The 21,218-nt window shown below is 35.6% G+C and overlaps 2 protein-coding genes across 3 annotated transcripts; both read left to right on the top strand.

The window, feature by feature from the left end:
• Positions 1–3,507: 3,507 nt before the first annotated feature.
• LOC131598081 (ATP-dependent DNA helicase pfh1-like) lies at positions 3,508–6,168 on the top strand. The gene is made up of 5 exons (XM_058870717.1): positions 3,508–4,033; positions 4,255–4,308; positions 4,352–4,570; positions 4,652–5,509; positions 5,702–6,168. The coding sequence occupies exons 1-5, from the start codon at positions 3,508–3,510 to the stop codon at positions 6,166–6,168; spliced, it is 2,124 nt and encodes a 707-aa protein (XP_058726700.1).
• A 7,303-nt stretch (positions 6,169–13,471) lies between these two features.
• LOC131599951 (LEC14B homolog) lies at positions 13,472–16,872 on the top strand. 2 transcript variants are annotated; one of them, XM_058872187.1, is made up of 10 exons: positions 13,472–13,629; positions 13,897–14,306; positions 14,604–14,723; positions 14,825–14,902; positions 15,144–15,317; positions 15,535–15,612; positions 15,766–15,944; positions 16,041–16,196; positions 16,299–16,359; positions 16,491–16,872. In XM_058872187.1, the coding sequence occupies exons 2-10, from the start codon at positions 13,917–13,919 to the stop codon at positions 16,695–16,697; spliced, it is 1,443 nt and encodes a 480-aa protein (XP_058728170.1). In that variant the 5' UTR covers positions 13,472–13,629; positions 13,897–13,916; the 3' UTR covers positions 16,698–16,872. The 2 variants fall into 2 exon arrangements, with proteins under 2 accessions (XP_058728170.1, XP_058728169.1); XM_058872186.1 differs by having other exon boundaries at positions 16,038–16,196.
• Positions 16,873–21,218: the final 4,346 nt, after the last annotated feature.

Raw genomic sequence — 21,218 nt, 5'->3', positions numbered from 1 at the left:
AACATCACCTTTTCAAAACTGTCAACAAAAAATTCACATGCTTTTTGTAGTATCATTCCTATGTTTGGATATTGCCGCATCCTACACACAACTTAGTTGTCAGGTCACCTACTTTTTCCCTTTCCAATGAATCTTCACAGCACAACATCACTCCAACTTACTACTTATTGTTGCGTGAAAAGAGAGTTGGCAGCTGATATACTTTATTTAATATTATTGTTTGAATGTCCCTCAAACAGTACAAACAATTTTTTCAAAACATATTATAATGGCTAATGAATTTTGCGGGAAACTTTAAAATTTCAAATTACCCTCTTTTTTTTATTACTCTTTCACAACACCATGCAACTTTTGAACTAACATAGAGAATTGCAGCATTAGAATTATCTTCTCTTAGCTCCTCCTTGGACATGCCTGCATTTTCAGGCTATTTCTAAAGTAGTTTCACTAAGTCTTATATATCACAGTTTTGGCTTGCTTCTTCAACCATGGAATCCAGCTCTACTTCATCAACTAATGCTACTGCAAAAATTGTTAGACGACGGAGAAAATTAATATTAGCTCATCGGCGACGCTTGCGTAAAAATTTGACAGGGAAAGCACAAACTGTCATGCTACAACCAATTTCATCCCCCATGCATAACCAAACACATGCACAAAGCTGTTGTAGTTCCATGGGTCCAAGCCATTTATCACCTGGAATTGCTTTTTCTTCTGGCCTTGAATCAGAGCAATCTTCAAATCACCCAAACAATGTCCAACAGGAACAATGTTTCTATTCACCCAAACAAAGAAAATTTCCCCTTAATCAAACAAACTGTTGTAAGCACCACTCAAACACCGAAATCATATCACCGGATCCCTCTTTCAGCCAACCTATCTAACCATATTAGCACTGCACCCTCCGATACACATTTACATCGACAATTGCCTCAAAAAAGGAGGAGAACAATTCCCACTGCTGCCAATAACCTACTGGCAACTTTTAACCAAACCATTCCCCATACTTCCAACACTGACTATGCTTCTACTTCCAATGCATGCAACAACACACTCAATGTAACAGCGCGTATTGACTGAGCGGCTAATTTCACAGATGATACAGACCCTAACTTCAAAGATGACATAAACTTGGGATGTTCTTCTTCTGATGATGATCAAAGCATTCAGAATGATGATCATGTGGACTCACTTTTAGAACGTATGCTCTATGTCTCATTGATTGTCTATATTTAAATTTACATATATCTGTATTTGACATATTACTAATTGTCGGTACAGATTACTCAGACATAGGAGATCGAGTTTGGGATTGCCCATTTTGTCATGCCTCCATGTGGTATTAGGAACGCAAAGACAAATCAAGGCATACAATTGTTCCTAAGTTCCACCGGTGTTGTAGGAGTGGAAAAGTTGTATTGCCGTTACTTCAACATCCCCCACCATTGCTGCAACATCTTCTGCATAGTGGAACAAGTCCAGAGAGTAAAAACTACCAAAGCAACCTTCGCACTTACAACGCCATGTTTTCATTTACTTCTCCTGGTATGAAATTTGACAACACCGTTGCTGATGGAGGAGGACCACCTACTTTACGCCTGCACGGTCAAACATGTCATTGAATTGGGACGTTGATGCCGGAAGCTGGAAATGATCCCCAATATGCTCAACTATATATATTTGACACCGACAATGAAGTCAATAACAGAATGAAATGTTTCAAGTAATTGCTCTCATTCTGAAAATAGCATATGACCAACTTTATATCACTTGCAATGTAGTAACAATAACACGTTTTTGCAAGGACAATGATGCTCTCAGCAGGGATATTGTTCGTGACTTAAAGGATATGTTGGACGAATGCAATCCTCTTGCAAAGGCATTTCGAATGGCAAGAGATCTTTTGAGAGGAAATGCATTCTTAGACTTGAAGATACGATTGATCAGTGATAGGGCTGAAGATGGTCGTGTATACAATACGCCTACTGTGTCAGAAGTGGCTTCTCTGATTGTTGGAGACATCGATCCTACAACACTGAGAGACATCATCATCCATGCACGCGATGGCCATTTGCAACAAATAACTGAATTTCATCCTGCCTACTTAGCCTACCAATACCCTCTCATTTTTGTTTATGGGGAGGATGGATATAGGAAAAATATATTGCACAGGTATGAGCATGAGTCTGAGGTTACTAGGAAAAATCGTCAATCCATCAAAGATTGGCTGTGTTTCCAGTTGCAGGAGCGAAAATCAGAGGCAATGACGTTGCTTCACTCATGACGGCTTTTTCAACAGTTTTTGGTTGATGGATTTGCTATGATGGAGTCTGAACGTCTCAATTGGTTGAGGACCAACCAATCCAAGTTACGAGTTGGAAAATATAATAAATTGAACGATCAAACTAACGACACTCAATCGAATTCAGCACCAAAGCGAGGAAAAAGGGTGGTTTTGCCATTCACTTTTGTCGGGAGCAAGAGGTACATGGATCAGTTATATTTTGATGGTATGGCCATTTCAAGTCAATTAGGCTTCCCAGATTTGTTTGTTACGTTTACTTGTAATCCTGCTTGGCCGGAGATAGAACGTGCTTTGTCCGGCACTAACTTAAAGCCACATGATAGACCTGATCTCATAACCAAAGTATTCAAAATCAAGTTTGACGAACTCATGACTGATATAACGAAACGCCACGTGCTCGGGAAGGTTATTGCATGTAATACTTCTTTCAGACTACTGTTTATTTGAATATGCACACTACTTGGTTTATTTACAATGCCAACTAATTTAGCATCTGTTGTTTCGTTACAGTTATGTACACAATTGAGTTTCAAAAACGAGGATTGCCACATGCTCACATATTGATTTTTTACACCCTCAGAACAAATATCCAACACCAGCAGATATAGATAAAATCATTTCATCTGAAATTCCGGACCCAAATGTACATCCAACATTGTACAAATTGGTCTCGGCCCACATGATCCACGGTCCTTGCGGTGCAGCGCGGATGAATTCACCCTGCATGAAAAACCGAAAATGCTCGAAATTCTTCCCGAAGCGTTTCCAAGAAGATACTGTTGTTGATGCAGATGGCTATCCCCTCTACAGAAGACGGTCTAATTCCCATGTCATCCAAAAAAATGGTGTTTCTTTGGACAATCGACATGTTGTACCTACAATACAAGATTCCTATTAAAATATCATACACATATTAACATGGAGTGGTGTAACCAAATTACATTAATCAAATATCTATTCAAATATATTCACAAGGGATTTGATAGAATCGCAACAACAATTTCAACTTCTAACAACGGATCGGGAAACGACAAAGAGCCTGTTGATGAAATCAAACAGTATCTGGATTGTAGATATGTCTCCCCGAGTGAGGCGTGTTGGAGGATTTATTCCTTCAACATTCATGGCAGGAAACCGTCGGTTGAACGTATGTATTATCATTTAGTAGGTAACAAGCGGTTTACTACTCCGATCACGCAAGAATGGAAAATATTTTGGAAAAAGCAAGTGTAACGGAGTCTATGTTTACTGCTTGGTTTGTTGCTAACGGGAAATACGAGGAGGCAAGGTCACTGACATATGGTCAATTTGTGTCTAAATTTGTTTACGAGAAAAAGAGCAGAACATGGAAACCGCGGAAAAAGGGCTTCACCATTGGTCGTTTAATTTGGGTTCCCCCAACAACTGGAGAGTTGTTTTACTTGCGACTGATGTTGACGGTGGTTAAGGGACCCTTAACTTATGAAGAAATTCACAAAGTTGGTGACACGCAATTTGATACTTTTAGGGATGCCTGCTTTGCAATGGGATTCCTAGAAGATGACCGAGAATACATTGGGGCAATACGTGAGGCGAGTGAATGGGGTTCGGATCATTTTCTCCGTAAGCTTTTTGTAGTAATGCTTTTGTCCAACGCTGTTAATAGGCCTGCTCATGTTTGGAACGAGACATGGAGTCTACTATCTGATGGTCTGCTGCATCAGAAGAGACAGTTAGTTCATAATACAGGTTTTACCCAATTATGAACTAACATAACTTTATTACTTAATGGGGTTAACCCTGACCAGATACATAATTAATTGTTTGCATCTCTTTTATCACCTTTTGTAGCATTTACAGTGAAGCCTACCACTTTACAAAATATTGTCATTTCTTTTAGGTGTATTATTGTCTAACACAGTTGTCATCTGCTCAAAATTTGTACTTTAGATATGCTTATAATTCTGCAGGTGTTTCACTTCTCAACGAGTGGAACTGGAATTTTAATTATATAGATACAACAAGTATTTCATTGAACATTTTGTTTTGTATTATCAATTGGGACAGTTTTGGTGCTCACAGAAGAGCAGTTGAAGAATTTGACATTAACGGAAATTGAAAAAATACTGCAAGCAAATCGAAGAAGCCTCACCGACTTTAAACCAATTCCATATCCTGATGGATACGTTCTACAACAATTAGGGAATAGGCTGATTTATGATGAACGGAGTTATGATGTGCCTACAATGAGAACCCAATTCACGTCACTTTTTAATGCTCTGACAGGTTCGTTTTGAATACAATTATATCACTTGCCACTCATTTTATATCAGTCTGCTAATTAAATGTTCCTGCCATACATTGTAGATGAGCAAAGGTCAATATTTGAAAAAATTATGGCGTCTGTTCGCGCTCAAAAGGGTGTTGTGTACTTCCTACATGGTTACGGTGGGACCGGTAAAACTTACATGTGGCGAACACTTGCAAGTGCATTGAGGTCCAAACATGATATATGTCTTGCCGTGGCAACGAGTGGAATAGCTTCTTTATTGTTGCCCGGTGGTAGAACTGCACATTCTAAATTCAAGATACATGTGCCAACAATGGAGAATTCAACATGCAAGATTGACTATGATGATGACGTTGCAGACCTTTTACGACAGACAAAGCTTATTATATGGGATGAAGCACCAATGGCACACAAACATTCTTTTGAAGCACTTGATCGAACTTTGAAGGACGTCATGTCTACGTACAGTAATTCGAAGGAAATCTTTGGTGGAAAGGTAGTTGTTTTCGGTGGTGATTTTAGACAGATTTTGCCCATTGTTCCTAGAGGGAGCCGTTCCGATATCGTGCATTCTGCCATAAATGCTTCTTACATATGGCGGTCAGTTGAAGTTTTAACTTTAACACAAAACATGCGACTCCAATCCGGGCCAAATGAAGTTGAAAAGAAGGAAATTGCCGACTTCTCAAAGTGGCTGTTGCAAATTGGTGAAGGCAAACTTTCTGAGCCAAATGATGGATTTGCCGACATTCAGCTGCCACCAGAACTTTTGATCACAGATTACACAGACCCAATCGTTGCCATCGTTAATAGTACTTATCCTGATTTTAGCGAAAATTACCAGTCTAACGACTACCTCAAAAGTAAGGCGATACTTGCTTCTACATTGGAAGTTATTGATCAAATCAACAATCACGTCCTTGATCTGATGCCAGGTTGTCATATTATTCCTATACCTTCAAAATGTATTTTTCATGTATTACACTCACTAACATCCAGATTTCTATGATATTTAGGGGTCACCAAGGATTACTACAACTCAAATACTGTCGACAGGTCTTAAATTCACGACACCAATGTAGTCGATATACTCACACCTAAGTTTCTCAGTTCGCTAACTACTTCAGGTTTACCTAACCACCTCATTAGGTTGAAGGTAGGAACACCTGTTATGCTTATGCGTAACATAGATCAGTTGGAGGGTATGTGTAACGGTACTGGGGTAATGATAACTAAGATGGGAAACCATGTCATCGAGGCGAAAATAATGGCGGGAAAGTGTTGTGGAAACTTGGTCTACATCCCTCGAATGGATATGTCTCCCTCGCAGTCTCCTTGGCCCTTCAAACTCAAACGGCGTCAATTTGCAATAATTGTCTCATATGCGATGACGATCAATAAATCTCAAGGACAATCTCTGGACACAGTAAGACTTTATTTGCCAAGAGACGTATTTACTCATGGCCAAATCTACGTGGCACTATCAAGGGTAACAACGAAGCAAGGAATCGAAATTTTAGTGTACGACGAAATCGATAAGTTAAAGTCTACTACTACAAATATTGTGTATAAAGAGGTTTTCCACAACATATAAGGTAATTCAAAGCTTAATTTAGCTTTGATTTTATGTTTACGCTTATATCATCTATGGTGCTAATTGTGTGAAATATTTTATGCAGAACACGTGCTTAATGTACCCCGGGAATACACTGATAGGAACTCCCCACCCATGCAAATATACACCAGGAATCCACTGGACAAAATGGCCACCATGTATTTTCACGTTTTTTTGAGTGGTATGTCTACTCTAATATATGAAAGTTCTTTGATGTTGTAGATTGTAAGGGAAACAAACTTCTAAGCTACTGTAACTTATCTTTGCACACTATATTAAGGTGATCCAGTCTCTCTTATTGGATTACCATAAAGACTTAATATACATAGCAAATTTAAATATATAACTTCTTAATTGAAATATCCATTCATAAAGTAGCATCAGTAGCATAAGACCATGTTTTTTAGTTCTCATTTTCTTACACTCATGCAATTAAATACACATAACAAGTTTTGTCCAAGGAAGTAACATCTAACCTAAATCGGATCCTATCTCCGCATTTGAAGTTGTTGGACTTGCAAAATTCATCCCATCCATATCCTATCTTTGTGCGGCGAGGATCTTCAATTTTTAAGGTAGACATGAATTTATTCTTCCCGTTGTCACCGCACAGCACAATGTATTCATATGCATAATCTCTAAGGAAGGTTGCAAAATCCTCCTGCAATTTCTACAGAAAAATTTACAATAAGTGATTCATTTTACATGGTAGTGGACAGATAACTTTGAAAATACAAAATAGAGAAACAACTCAACTAATTTTGGAATATCAACACTGAACGGATGGAGATCTACGTCGAAAAAATATATGTCTTTGAAAAACACGTTTCTGCTATGAAAACACGGTAAATCTTGGGGTCTCACCTCCTCATCTTGGGGTCTTACCATAATATCCAATCGTCAAAACTACCTCCGAGGGTAGATTGTAATACGATTCCATACAAGGCCATCCACTTAGAACGAGCGGATGCATTTCAATTTGGTTATAAATCAGTTCATGGTGTACACCTTGGTTATTCATTATGGTCCAACATTTAGAAATTTCATCTCCGCTGTTTTTCACAAATGACAGTTGAATCTCTGGGTATGACTACAAATTTCAAATACAAACACAATATGTTATCAAATAATACACTTGCATGTGTGGTTTTGATTAAACAATACAAATGTATATCTATAACTATCTTGAAAACAAATTAATTTAACCAAAAACACAAACTAAACCTGTGACGATATCTTTGCGATCAGAAAGTAATCTTTCATTTCTGAGTGTTTGAGAATTCCGCATAGATCCATTTCGAAAATTATCTACACAATCTGAGAAGCAAGAAATGATGAAGTTGGAGAGGTGATGGTATATGACTCTATGAGGTTTCACTATGTTTGTGGGCATACATTGTGGTCTATTTATTTATCAAACTCACTGCAATGAAACATGCAAGTTTCACGCCTTACCACCAAAAAAGAATACTTATGCAGAGATTCTTTTGTCCTTATGCATCCAAAGAAAGGAATATATTCCTCAGTCACATGTGCACAGTTTGAATACTTCCAAAAATATGGCACTTCCAAACATCACATGTTAACATCTATGTTTCATACTTATCTTCAATACCATATAATTTTCACATGCATTATAAAGTTACACCTGCTTCTTTGTTTTATTCAAGGACCCACCTTTTAATATACTTATTTTATATTTTGTATTTTCGTTTCACCCTGTTGACCAATAATGCTTTTAATTTTCACATGCCAATGTATTGGACTTACTAAAAAACAGTTTTAATTTTAATAATGAGATTCAATGTGCTTTTTCATAAGATGTGTTAAACATATACAACGAATTGGAATATGACTTTTTGAGTTATGCATGTGTTACACATACTATAAGATATACTCTAACATCATACTTGCATATAGAAAAAGGTTATATAGTTTAATCTTACATCATAACCCATTCAAATGTTGTTAAACTTCAACATTTCACCATGGGACACAGTTTGGATACAACTACATCAAAGTTTAACGTTTTTCATCACAACCTGACTTATCAAAACTAATACAGTCCTACAACTGCCTAATATAAAACACGCATAACAGTTACAAAATGGACGTCTTCGTCAAAGATTGCGGAGGACAAGAGCATAATGTTTCAATTTGAAGACTTTTTGCGCTTCACTGTAACCAGCAATTGGTCACAGTCAGGGAGTCTCAAACTGAATCCAATCCTGTCACCAACTTTTATCTTCCGGTTCCTTACAAACGTATACCATTCCTTGCATATATAACGCTCCGTGAATGTTTTACGTTTTGCCATGTGCAAAACACAATTGTAGGACTTTCTACGATCTGAATCATATAAAACAATTGACTCATGGCCGACCATGAGATGCTCTCGAACAACCTTCTGAGGGAGTTGCTGCATACGCACAAAAGTAGTTGATTTCAATGTATGATTAGACTATATGACTTACAAGGACATTCCTTCTTGCAACTCTGCTAGACTTGATCTTCCTTTGCCAGACAATTCTCCTACCAACTGGACCAAGATCAACTTCCCTAACCTCAAGGTCATCCCATATGTCCTTCGATTGTTTGTCAACAATTACCTTATCAGAACTTAAACATATAAAATCACATTTTAAACAATCTCTACTAATACTTTTTTTGTAGCTTACTTTTCAGATTTATTCATATAATAACAACAGGTTTATAAGACAAACTCAATGATCAGAGAATTTCAATAGTGGTACGAGACGACATTAGATGGAAATCGTTTAAAATGCAACATCCAAACGTCGATACTCATCCTATGGTAAATCATTATCAATTTCAGTTTGTTCCTACTATCAATCTATTTTAACTAAGAGATTGATATATACGGTAAGAAACCTATTTGTATGTACTTACCCTTTTTTTCCGGTCGAAAGCACCGTGGCAAAAGAACTTGAAGTTTGGAATACCTTCTCTTTTCCCTTTCGCTTGGACGAAGATTCGATGGGTCCTTCACATTTTTTCAACCGGTGTATGTCGACTGTAGCTCTTCTATCATCCAAACTATTTGTTATCCCTGTGGCCGTTTCGCTCAGATATTGATAAACATCGACTGGAAATTCGCCGAAGTTTGGTTGAGGAATCATGTTTTCGGAATCGGATGTAGACCAACTTTTTAGGTTTACAAACAATTATATGGGTTTTCCCTAACACTGTCACAATATCCGTGAGTTCGTGTCCAAGGAGAAGCTTCCTTTTGCTTTACCCTACTTATTCTTGGGCTTAAGGGACATTAACATTGCACTGATTCTTATCAAGGCCCATGTTACTAACTATTTTAAAAATAAATTCATTTCATTCTAAAAACATGTCAGTTTTATAATACTTTTTTCAATTTAATAACCACAAATACATACCAACCTAAATATTTTAAGTATACATAAAAAGGTTATTCTGGAAAAAAATAAAGCGTATTTTTTCTTTTTATTTCTTGAATTATATTTTTTTGTTTTATTATTCTCTATTTATTGTATTATAGTTTTATTCACAACTTAGACTCACAATTAAAATATTAGACGACAACAAAAATTTAATTATATAAAAATAGTTATCTATAGAGAAATAAAAGTTTTATTATCCATTTCCGGTATGCGGACCGATTTATAACTATACTTTATTGTTACAAATTGTTTTTGCAATAAAGATTATTTATTTATGTCTTCTCCTTTGTTTTTATCTATTATTATTGTATCTTGGCATACATGTCCTCTGCTAAATTTCCAGTATTGCCTTTCTATAGTTTTTGTGCCAAAAATTTAATTCGTCTATTTGGCTGGGCCCAATTCCTTTTTTTTAAAGTTATAATTAGCTGTTATATATTTTTTCACGATATTGCATATGATAAATAGATAGGCTCTTTCAATAAGGCATCAATTGATAAGCATTGAACAACCATCAAATACTGAAAAAAATAGTAAAACAATCTAATTGTAGCAAACCCAATGATAGCATAAGCATTAATCAATTAGAACTACCCTTAATAGGTGAACATATAATAAAGCTTTGTTTTCTGTTTTGGATTGCAAACAGGTGGTGAAAAACGTAATAACGTAATAACTCATTATGCCATTGACAGAATTTGTTACAAACCATTTGATTAATACGGTCAACACAACAAAATAACCACCATTTGAAAATGAAAGGGATCCCAACAATGCTAACTACCAAAACATTGCTACATCTGTCCAGAAAAATTATAAATAACACATTCATAAATAATACTTTGTCTACGACACACCACACGTCATATGTCTTAACAGGTCAGTCACTATGCTTTTCCACGCTCTACGACCACCAAGATCGAATCCACCAGAGGATATCTAATGCAGAACCGCAATGTGTCTCCCTTCTGAAGGTTGCGGTCTTTACAAAAGTCCGACCATCCACCGCATAAGTACCTATCAACAGTGTCTGCCCTCTTGATCATCTCGCATTAGTACGGAACATCATTGTTGCGATCAATCAAGGTTATTCTTGGAATCTTCCCAGATATACATGCACGAATAACATCTCTTGGAATATGCTGAAACAGAACATCAAATTCGAACTTTAGATGCCTACTTTCTATGCAGCATTGTTATATTTAACGATAGCTGTCGCATAGTAACTTACCAGAACATTGTTTCTCAGCTTAATTGGATTGTCAACCACCCTGGTCCAGCTTTGCTCTTTGACAGCCAATGATTCTGCTGTGGATTTCCTACATAAATTAAACACAACAGAATAATATGATCCATTAAAACACTGTAATTTAACGGTCGTAATCAACATATCGCACTGATGAAACCAGCTAATTCAACACACAATAAATTTAAACCTTACAAAATTAGCACGATTGACACCCCTGCGGGAAACTTTGACTTTGGCTTTGTCTTTCTGCCTCATGGCCGACTTTTCCACACTGTTTCCGACAACTTTTCCCTTCCCTTTCACCTTCTCCAAATATGATTCAGCCACTCCAGTGGCGGGGCCAGAAAATTTATAGAGCCTGGGCAAAAACTTTACACCATTTATTATTCATCTGTTTTAGTTTTCACACCTTAATTTTATAATTTTGCCCCTAATTTTACTCTTGATTTTATCTAAAAATTGACTATGAAATTGGGGGGGAGTACAAAGAAAATAGGGGTTGAGCCCGGGCGCCTGCCCGGGCTGGCTGGGCCTTGGCTCCGCCCCTGAGCCACTCCATTCATACACCGATTCAATACGAAATGTCAGTCGCTTAATGTCCTCCTTTTTACCTTTGTAACTACTACTTCAGCGACTAATTAATTCTTACACGACTATGTCTAATATATTTTACAACATATTTACCTTGCAACGTTGGTTGCTACGTGATCCTTTTTTTGCCGGGTTCGCCGTTCACCAATGCTAGCCGTTCCAGGTATACAGGCTTTCCTCTTGCCTTCAAACCGCCTTCTTCCGCCATCATTGCTCATTGCAACGGCGACTGCCTTTCCGTTTTGTTTGGCTGACCTCGAATTACATTTATTTCTGCCACACAATGTCCCAACAAATACATAATGCTTAGTTACAGACTAGGTTTAAGCAAAAATTTAACTTTTATACTAAAAAATTTGGTTATAACAATTAAATACCAAGACACAAATACCTTCGGGTTGCAGAGGGTTGAAAGGATGCGCGGTACACAGCTGCATGATAGGTTTTTCTTCCATGCCCGACAGCAATGACTGGGGCCTGTTGTTTCCCTTTTCCTTTCTTACCGCCTGCTGCAATCTTTTCACGGTCCAAAACATGTCTTGCCAATCCACACTGTTGTTCTTACTCATCCACTACTTCTCTTTTCACCTGCGATGCCTCGATTTCTTCAATCGCATCTATACTTTCTTTTTTCACACCACGTAACTCCGCCAACATTTGTTTGAGAACAAAACTCCGCGTGCGTTTCGAACTCTTTTGGATTTCAACACGAGCTTCTTCATCTCTGTACAAAGACAGTTTTTTATTAATCAATCGCTTCCTCATCTTTAATCATTACATATAAAATTATTAAACCATATAAGTTTTCTAATGTCAGCTCCGCGGTTGCAGTGAGTTCATATACATGCATGAAAAGCAAATGAATAACTATTAATACAATCCTATGGCCACTACGACTACATGCAAGGACAACTAAAAACACAGATCGTCAGTTACTTTAACGTTTTGGCATTACGATTGGTTTAAGGTGGTGTCTTTGAATCTACGACCGTATAATAGCGACAACGCTTCAAAGGAATGACGACAACAACTTAAGAAGATCTTACCTTGAAACGGTTGCTGGGGATCGCTTGAGTGAGCTTCCTTCCATTCTGTGACACAGAGAATCTCCGATGACTTGCGATGCTTGAAACGGTTGCTTCAATCTGCAACAAAAAAAACCTTTCCAAGTGATTATAACACAAAGACTCGGAGAAAGAGGCAGCGCGATTAATATTTCCCTTTCCTCTAAATATTCCCGTTTTCCAAGTAGTAAAGTTTAGGTTTCCCAAATTGATTTAATATTGTAGATATATAACGTCCATTCCATTACTCACATTTATTTCCTATTTTATTTCTTTATATTGTTTATTCCAATTTTATATTGCTTTATATTGTTTATTCCATCTATATATTGTCTATTTACAAATATTTTTAATCAGTTTCTTAACGGCTTTACTAATATATTAATTTGATATTTTTATGGCTATGGTAATGCTGATTCTCAAAGAGCACTATTCTTATTATAAATTTCTATTCATTTTTAATATACTTCCACTTTTTAATAATTTTTACTTTTTAGTCTTCCTCTCCATCTTATATCTTATCATAATAAGATCTTTACATTTATAATATACTTCCACTTTTTAACAATTTTTACTTTTTATAGTTACTCTATGTATTTAGATTCATCTAATAATAATAATTGATACATTTGTGCCATAATATCTAATATGCACACTTCTTATTTTACCTTTTCATGTAATCAATAATACTTTCTTTGACTCGATATTTACTCTTAAAAAATATATATCATAACTGCTTTCTATCAAATATAAAACCCGACCAATTTTTTGGTTTTACTAATTTTTATATAATAAATATATTATAATATCAAGGGGATTTAAAATAAATGCGTGTCCCATACCAGAACCCGTGAACGCACGGGTTTGTTATTAATTTAAAAATAAAAAAATCCCAGTGTATCAATTGCGCCACGTGTACACTAGCATAGCACTTATGCAAATGAGACCTATCGAATCAAAAACACACACTGCAGTGTCTTTGACAAATCCAATCCTCGATAGTGTTTCAATCTTCGTTCCTTAAATCCATCACAAACATGTTGGTCGATGAAAACTCATGCAACTGAATCAAGATCCTCGTGTCTTCATTTTCCAATCACAGGTTTCATTACTCACTCATCTCTAAACCCCTCTTTTTCTCTTCATTTCTCAATTCACTTTCAATTCCCACCTTTATTCATTTTGCTTTTCATTCTTATAGTTCCATTGAAGTTCTCTTCTTTTTCATCAATTTATTCGATTTCTTCTTTTTCTCACCGACCCTTTTCTTACATCAATCAAAAGTCAACTTATTTTGCATTTTTTTGTGTGTATTTATATGATTAAGAATTCCTTTGGCTAAGGGTTTGTTTGATATGATATTATGCAGTTTTGTAGAATACAGAAATCATGAGTAGTCGTTTGAACAAAGATACAAGTGACTGTATGGATGATGGAAGTGGGAGTAATGAATCTAGTGACAGTGGAATCTATGGAGAAGGGACAAGTTATCTTGTTCATGAGATTTCACAGATCACAAAACTCAGGTCAAGTCCAAATGAGAATTTGAGTCGTGTTGTTCCCGGTAGGATGAGAAGATTACCTGCATCAACTGTGAGAATGTTGGTTGGTAGAGAAGGTAATTATTCTGGAAGAGGGAAGTTTTCGGCTGCCGACGGATGTCATATGTTAAGCCGCTATTTGCCTACCAAAGGTCCTTGGATTGTTGATCGGATGGGAAGTCGTGCTTATGTTTCACAGTTTTCGGATGATGGTTCTCTTTTTATAGCTGGATTTCAGGTTAATATTGATATCATCAATGTCATTGTAGTTATTGTTTTGTATAATTATGTGTGAAGTGAAGCTGAAACATGAAGCACTATCGTAGACATGGGACACTGACACGTCAACACTGATAATAATTTGAAAAGTGAAATATAGTCTTGTATTAGACACACCTTTAATCTGAATTGTTGGTGCTATATATGGAGATGATTTTGTTAAAAGAAAGTCTTGTATTTTTGTGAAACTATAGTTATGGGACAAAAGTGTCTTTAAATCCTCGTTTGTTGTTGTTTGTGATTTGTTACGAAACAGGGAAGTCACATCAGGATCTATGATGTTGACAAGGACTGGAAAGTTAAGAAAGACATCTCTGCTAGAAACTTACGGTGGACAATTACTGATACATCTCTTTCACCTGATCGACAATATCTTGTAACTTCGACTCGTGAATTCATCTATGTTTGAGCTGTCATTTACTACTTTGTCTCTTTTAGCTTCTTGCATTTTGACAATCTGTTAATTTGTTATTGCAGGTTTATGCTAGTATGTCACCGATTATCCATATTGTCAATGCAGGATCGGCTACAACAGAGTCAGTAGCAAATGTGACCGTATGTGCTTGAAATTTCTCACCTTTATTCAGTTATCAAATTGCAATTCAAATATATCATATAAATAATCTATAATACTTAATATAACACCTTTAAATTTGGAATTGACAAAAAAATTAACCACTAGGTAGCAAATTTATCGTCATGATTGGGTTGCTGTGGTTACGATATTATGTATGTTTTTATGTGTCTCTACAAATAATTGTTTGCTTTACATTCATAAACCATTCTTTTATTGCAGGAAATTCATTATGGATTAAATTTCGCTTCTGGTAATGATGGTGAAGAATTTGGTATTTTCTCTATCAAATTTTCAACGGATGGGCGAGAGCTAGTGGCCGGAACTAGTGATAGTTCAATATGTGTATATGATCTTGGAGCAGATAAGCTAAGCCTTAGAATTCCTGCTCACGTGGTATTATATATTATTTTCCTATAATTGGTTACTGATTTTGCATACATCATTTTTGAATTATTGATCTGAATCTTCTCAAAAGAGTCTTTTGGTTCCCTTTATTATAATTGTCGGTCTTTTTGTTCATCGCTTTAAAGTGGCATTTCGACTTCAACTGGAGTTTTATTTGTCATTATAGACAGTGGATTATATCTGATGTTCCACTTTTATGTTGCAGTCTGATGTTAACACTGTATGCTTTGCCGATGAATCCGGTCATCTCATATATTCTGGAAGTGATGATAGTTTCTGCAAGGTACGCTTCACATTATAACTACACGAGACTTTGTTATGCGTGTTTTACGTTTGATGTTTTCATTTAATGCATGTCATTATTCCAATCTTGGTGTTTTCCTAGCGGTTGATGGCAAAGCTTAGAAGTGATTTGTTAATGTTATGATCTATGCAGGTGTGGGATAGGCGTTGCTTTGTCTCAAAAGAACAACCAGCTGGTATCTTAACGGGACATTTAGAAGGCATTACATTCATTAATAGTCGCGGAGATGGCCGCTATTTAATTTCTAACGGAAAAGATCAAAGTACCAAATTATGGGACATAAGGAAGATGTCTTCTAATACCGCCATGAAGTAAAACTTTTTTTATCCCTCACTTTGTTCGGTTTATATATTGAATAGTCTATTTTTTTCCTTCTCAATGATGATACTCATCACTTAAACCAGCAGTCTTGGCCTTGGAGATGACGAGTGGGACTACCGATGGATGGACTATCCTAGATATGCACGAAATTTAAGACATCCCCAAGATCAGTCACTGGCAACATATCAAGGCCACTCAGTGTTGCGTACTCTAGTTCGCTGTTATTTCTCACCGTCATATAGGTAACTTTTATTTTCGGCACATTCTTGCTCTGGTATATTAGTCATATGATGATTTGAAGAATGCAATTGCGAATAACACATCGCGTGTATTTCTTTTTGCAGCACCGGTCAAAAATACATTTACACCGGATCTAGTGACGCGTCTGTCTATATATATGACCTGGTAAAAACACCTCATAAATTTCAAATCATCTGCGCAATTTAGAACTAGTTATGATTATAATCCAATGTTCTTACTGATCTCATTGTTACAATTGGTTCGAAGATTAAAATTTAGTTTCACATTGTTTATAGGTGAGTGGAGAACAAGTTGCGAAACTTGATCATCACGAAGCACCTGTAAGAGATTGCAGTTGGCATCCAATCTATCCAATGCTGATAAGTTCAGCATGGGATGGTGACATTGTTAGGTGGGAGTTTCCTGGAAATGGTGAACCTCCTGCTCCTCCTCCAAATAGAAGATCAGGTGGAGTTCGTATTAGAGGATTGTATTATATGTAGTGCATCTTCTTTGTACATATATCTATATATCTGGATTCATACATTTAGGTAGCATAATTTTTTATGCATCTTACTACACCTATAGAAAGGGTTTCAAAAGTTTGTTGAATTTATTTATACCTTGTTTTTGTAAGCCTATTATGGATGAAAATAAATAGTTGGATTTAGTTCTGTATATTATTGTCATCAGATTCTCAAATTAAATAATAATAATAATAAATAATAATAATAATAATAATAATAATAATAATAATAATAATAATAATAATAATAATAATAATAATAATAATAATAATGACAAAGTTAATATTATTTTCTTTTAATATTAAATACTCTCTCTGTATAAATTATGTCATTTTTCGACAATATATCTTTTTTTATTTAAAAAAATTATTGAACTAACCTGTTAACATTAAGTATATGTCATTTTATTAATTAATAATTAATACATTATTAAATATTTTTAATTATATGTCATCTTATTTCATTTATAAAAAAAATTGTAAAATTATTTATAAGTTCACTTTTTTATACAACATTAAGTATATTTTTTATTTTGCGTAAACTTGTCAAAGCGACTTTGACAATAATTTGAGATGGAAGGGATAGTTTTTATGTCAACATTTGACTTCCAAGAAGGCAATGGTCATCTAAAAGAAAAACAAGGGATGTTCCAATTTAACCCTCAATTTATCTCTCTAGAAGTTGTCTTTCATGGTTTTAGTTAGTTCCAAAACATTTTTGTAACCCTCAATTTAATAGTTTAAAATTTTCAATTCAGACATCAATCATACTCTTTATATATATAATTGATGTCAAGACATTATACTTTTATAAAGAAAATATGTGTTTAAAACAAAATTGAAAGAAGCAGAAGGTTCTCGTTATTAACACATTACGATAGAGAAATATGTCATTTTGATAGTCTTTATGACCCTAAGGCTATGTTTGGGAGTTTGGAGGGGAAGGGAGGGGAGGGCTTTAAAAAATAAGAAGAATTGAGTGAAAATAAGAAAAGGATTTTGGGTAGGAGGGTTTTGGAGGGTTTGGTTTTATTCATAACACCAAAAACCCCATAAAATGGGGGAACTCAAAAATTGTATTGAATGAGGGTTTTGGAGGGTTTTGGAGGGCTTATATAAATTATCCAAATATCTTTTAGGTTGTTAAACTATTTTGAAAATTAAGAATTTTGTAATGATAATGACTCTTTTATCATTCTAAACAAAATCATTTTTTCAAAAAATGTCAAATATTTTTCTATATTTTTTTAAAAATTTGTTTTCGGAAGCCTTCCCCTCCCCTCCCCTCCAAACTCCCAAACATAGCCTAAATCTTTAAGAAAACTACTTAAACATAGCTATGATAAAGGCATACATGATGATAAGTGAAAACATAAGCACGATGAATAATATATAAGAGCAAGTAATAAAATCTGGATTGTAGTGATTTCAAAGTACAACTTTCTTTGGAGAGACTTTTACAAACAACAAAGTAAAGCTTTAAGTGCAACAAATGCAAAAAAAAAAAAAAATTGCCAAAGCAGCTATGTGAGAAATGTTGCATAGCTAAGTAGACTAGGATGTTAGAACAAGAATTGTTCTGATCAATAATCTTAGTTTTGATGATAACAATGTATATGAATTTTGCTCAAGATAATGTGGTACTCTAATCTTATGCAATTTCCTTTTCAGGAAATATATATAAAGAGTATGCACAAATCAGCGCTAAGAAGCTTTGACTCAGAAGGTTCAGTATGCAACTTCAGCACATGGTCTGGCAAGACATCAGAAGATGGTCAAGAAGAATCAGAACATGGTCTATTAGAAGCATCAGAAGAACTCGAGTTCAGAAGCAGAAGCATTGAAGTCATGGAATCACGCTCAGAAGCATATCAAGATCAGAAGATCAGAAGATGCTCTGCACCAAGCTGTTTGTACTCTGATGATTTTCAACGTAGTATTTACAAAGAACAAATCAGAATCAAGTACTAGATGGCAGACTACGCTGACTGACAAAAGGAACGTTAGAAGCTATTAAAGGCAATGTCAGTAGTCACAGCAAAAGCAAGGCTCGAGGTAGTTGACAAAACAGTGAAACATTAAATGCAATGCTGTACGGAATACGCAAAGCATTAAATGCTCCCAACGGTCATCTTCTCAAACGCCTATATAAATGAAGTTCTGATGAGAAGCAAGGTTACCGAATTCTTAACAATTTCTGTGAATATTAACTTGCTGAAACGCTGTTCAACTAAAAGCTCAGAAACTTCATCTTCAACCTCACTACATTACTGTTGTAATACTTTAGTGAGTCTAAGCTTAAATCTGTAAGAGAAATATCACAGTTTGTGATTATCGCTTTTAAGAAGCAATTGTAATACTCTTAGAATTTGTTTACATTAAATTGTAAAGGACTAGAGTGATCGGGTTGTGATCAGTATACTCTAGAGAAGTCTTAGAAGGTCTCTAAGCAGTTGTTCCTGGAGTGATCAAGTTGTGATCAGAAGACTCTAGAAGACTTAGAAGTTGTCTAAGTGGAAAACCATTGTAATCTCGTGTGATTAGTGGATTAAATCCTCAGTTGAGGTAAATCACCTTGTATAGGGTGGACTGGAGTAGTTTAGTTAACAACGAACCAGGATAAAAATACTTGTGCAAATTATTTTTATCTTACGAGTTTTGAAACTACACTTATTCAACCCCCCCCCCTTTCTAAGTGTTTTTCTATCCTTCATAGGAAGCCATTCAAACATGACTTTTCAATGAAGTCACAACAAAATCTTGAGATTATGCACTCATAAGTGTGTGGTCTATTTAAAGCAAAATCATTAGGAGGTAATTACTTATTTCTTGAACTTCGCAGATGAGTTCACTAGACATTTGTGGATTTAATTGTTGAAAAATAAAAGTGAAGTTTTCAGAAATTTCAAGAAATTTAAATTGGTGGTTGAAAAGCAAGCTGAAAACACCATCAGGATGTTGAGAACTGATGGTTCGATTAAGTATACATCAACTGAGTTTGTTTAGTTATGTGAAAAGGAAGGAATTGAGCATGAAATGATAACACCATACACACCTCAGTAAAATGGAATTGTTGAAAGGAAGAATAAAAGAATCTTGAATTTGGAAAGGAGTATGCTTAAAGAAAAGCGGGTGCCTAGCACTTTCGGGGAGAAGCCACTTCATATGCCGGGAACATCGTCAACAAATGTCCAACAATGAAGTTGAACAACAAAACTCCTTATGAAGCCTGGTTAGGATTGAAGCCAAATGTTGGTCATCTCAAAATATTTGACTCATTGTGCTTTAGAAATGTTTCTAAACAACTTAGAGAAAGTTGGATGATAGAAGTCAAGTTATGGTCCTAGTTGGACATCATTCTAAAGATGCTTACAAGTTGTTCTCACCTTGTGAAAACAAGGTAGTGATCAACAGTGATATGAAGTTTGATGAAATCAAAGGTTGGAATTTGGTGAAAACTTCTAGAAAATATAGTGCAAGAAGGTGAGATTTCAAGCCACGTAAAAATTACTATGCATGATGAGAAAGAGGTTACACTAGTTGAGCTTACACAAACTTAAGGAGTGAGAAGATCAAGCAGAACCAAGACTTCATTAGTCAACCTGAATGACTATGAGAGATTTCCTAATTAAGCAATAAGAGAAAATGATGAACTAATTGAAGAAGCCATGATGGTTGAGACAGAACTAGTCAATCACGTGCAAGCTCTGCATGATGAAAATTGGAAAGCTACAATAGTTGAGGAACTTGAGGCCATTGATAAGAACCAGACATGGGAGCTGGTTAAGAACTCAGGAAAGAAAAGAATCGATGTAAGATGGGTTTACAAGCTGAAGAAGGGACCTGAAGAAGAATTGAATGATAGTACATTGTATAAGAAAATCATTGGATCTTTGAGGTATCTCTACAACATAAGACCAGACATTTGTCATTGTGTTGGATTGGTGAATAGATTTGTGGAGAAAGTAAGACTATATCATCTACTTGCAACAAAAGAATCCTAAGATATATCAAAGACACATCAGATTATAGAGTGATAATGCATCATCAAACAACCAGAATTGGATCAAGGATATGTGGTTACTCAGACTCGGACTAGGGTGCTGATCAAGATGACAAGAAAAACACAATTGGCTACCTATTCATACTTGGATCAACACCAATTTCTTGGAGTTCAAAGAAGCAGGGGATTGTTATTTTTTTCTCATGTGAAGCAAAGTGTGTTGCAGTCTCTTATGCAACATGACATGTTGCTTGAATAATTGAGCATTGGTGAATATGGAAAAATCAAGCTGCTTGTAGACAGTTAATCAGCCATAGATCTAGAAAACCATCCAATGAGTCAAGGTAGAAGTAAGCATATAGAAATGAGATGTCACTTTCTTAGAGATTAAGTTTTATATACTCGGGTGGGTATATCAAATAATCGGGTGGATATATCAGTTTTAGTTAGACAATCTATTTTAAGGATATACTCAAGTGGGTATATCATAAAACC

This window comes from Vicia villosa, linkage group LG4, assembly GCF_029867415.1.
Source record: "Vicia villosa cultivar HV-30 ecotype Madison, WI linkage group LG4, Vvil1.0, whole genome shotgun sequence".
Taxonomy (NCBI): Eukaryota; Viridiplantae; Streptophyta; class Magnoliopsida; order Fabales; family Fabaceae; genus Vicia; species Vicia villosa.
The sequence above is the reverse complement of the archived record's forward strand: the minus strand, read 5'-3'. Positions and strand labels throughout refer to the sequence as shown.

Bases quoted from the DNA above. Each gene is read 5' to 3' on its own strand.
- LOC131598081 (XM_058870717.1), top strand. From the start codon at position 3,508: ATGGAAAATATTTTGGAAAAAGCAAGTGTAACGGAGTCTATGTTTACT. The intron at 4,309-4,351 runs GTATTTCATTGA...CAATTGGGACAG, and splicing joins TAATTATATAGATACAACAA to TTTTGGTGCTCACAGAAGAG. The intron at 5,510-5,701 runs GTTGTCATATTA...TAACTACTTCAG, and splicing joins CGTCCTTGATCTGATGCCAG to GTTTACCTAACCACCTCATT.
- LOC131599951 (XM_058872186.1), top strand. From the start codon at position 13,917: ATGAGTAGTCGTTTGAACAAAGATACAAGTGACTGTATGGATGATGGA. The intron at 14,903-15,143 runs GTATGTGCTTGA...CTTTTATTGCAG, and splicing joins AGTCAGTAGCAAATGTGACC to GAAATTCATTATGGATTAAA. The intron at 16,197-16,298 runs GTAACTTTTATT...TTCTTTTTGCAG, and splicing joins TATTTCTCACCGTCATATAG to CACCGGTCAAAAATACATTT.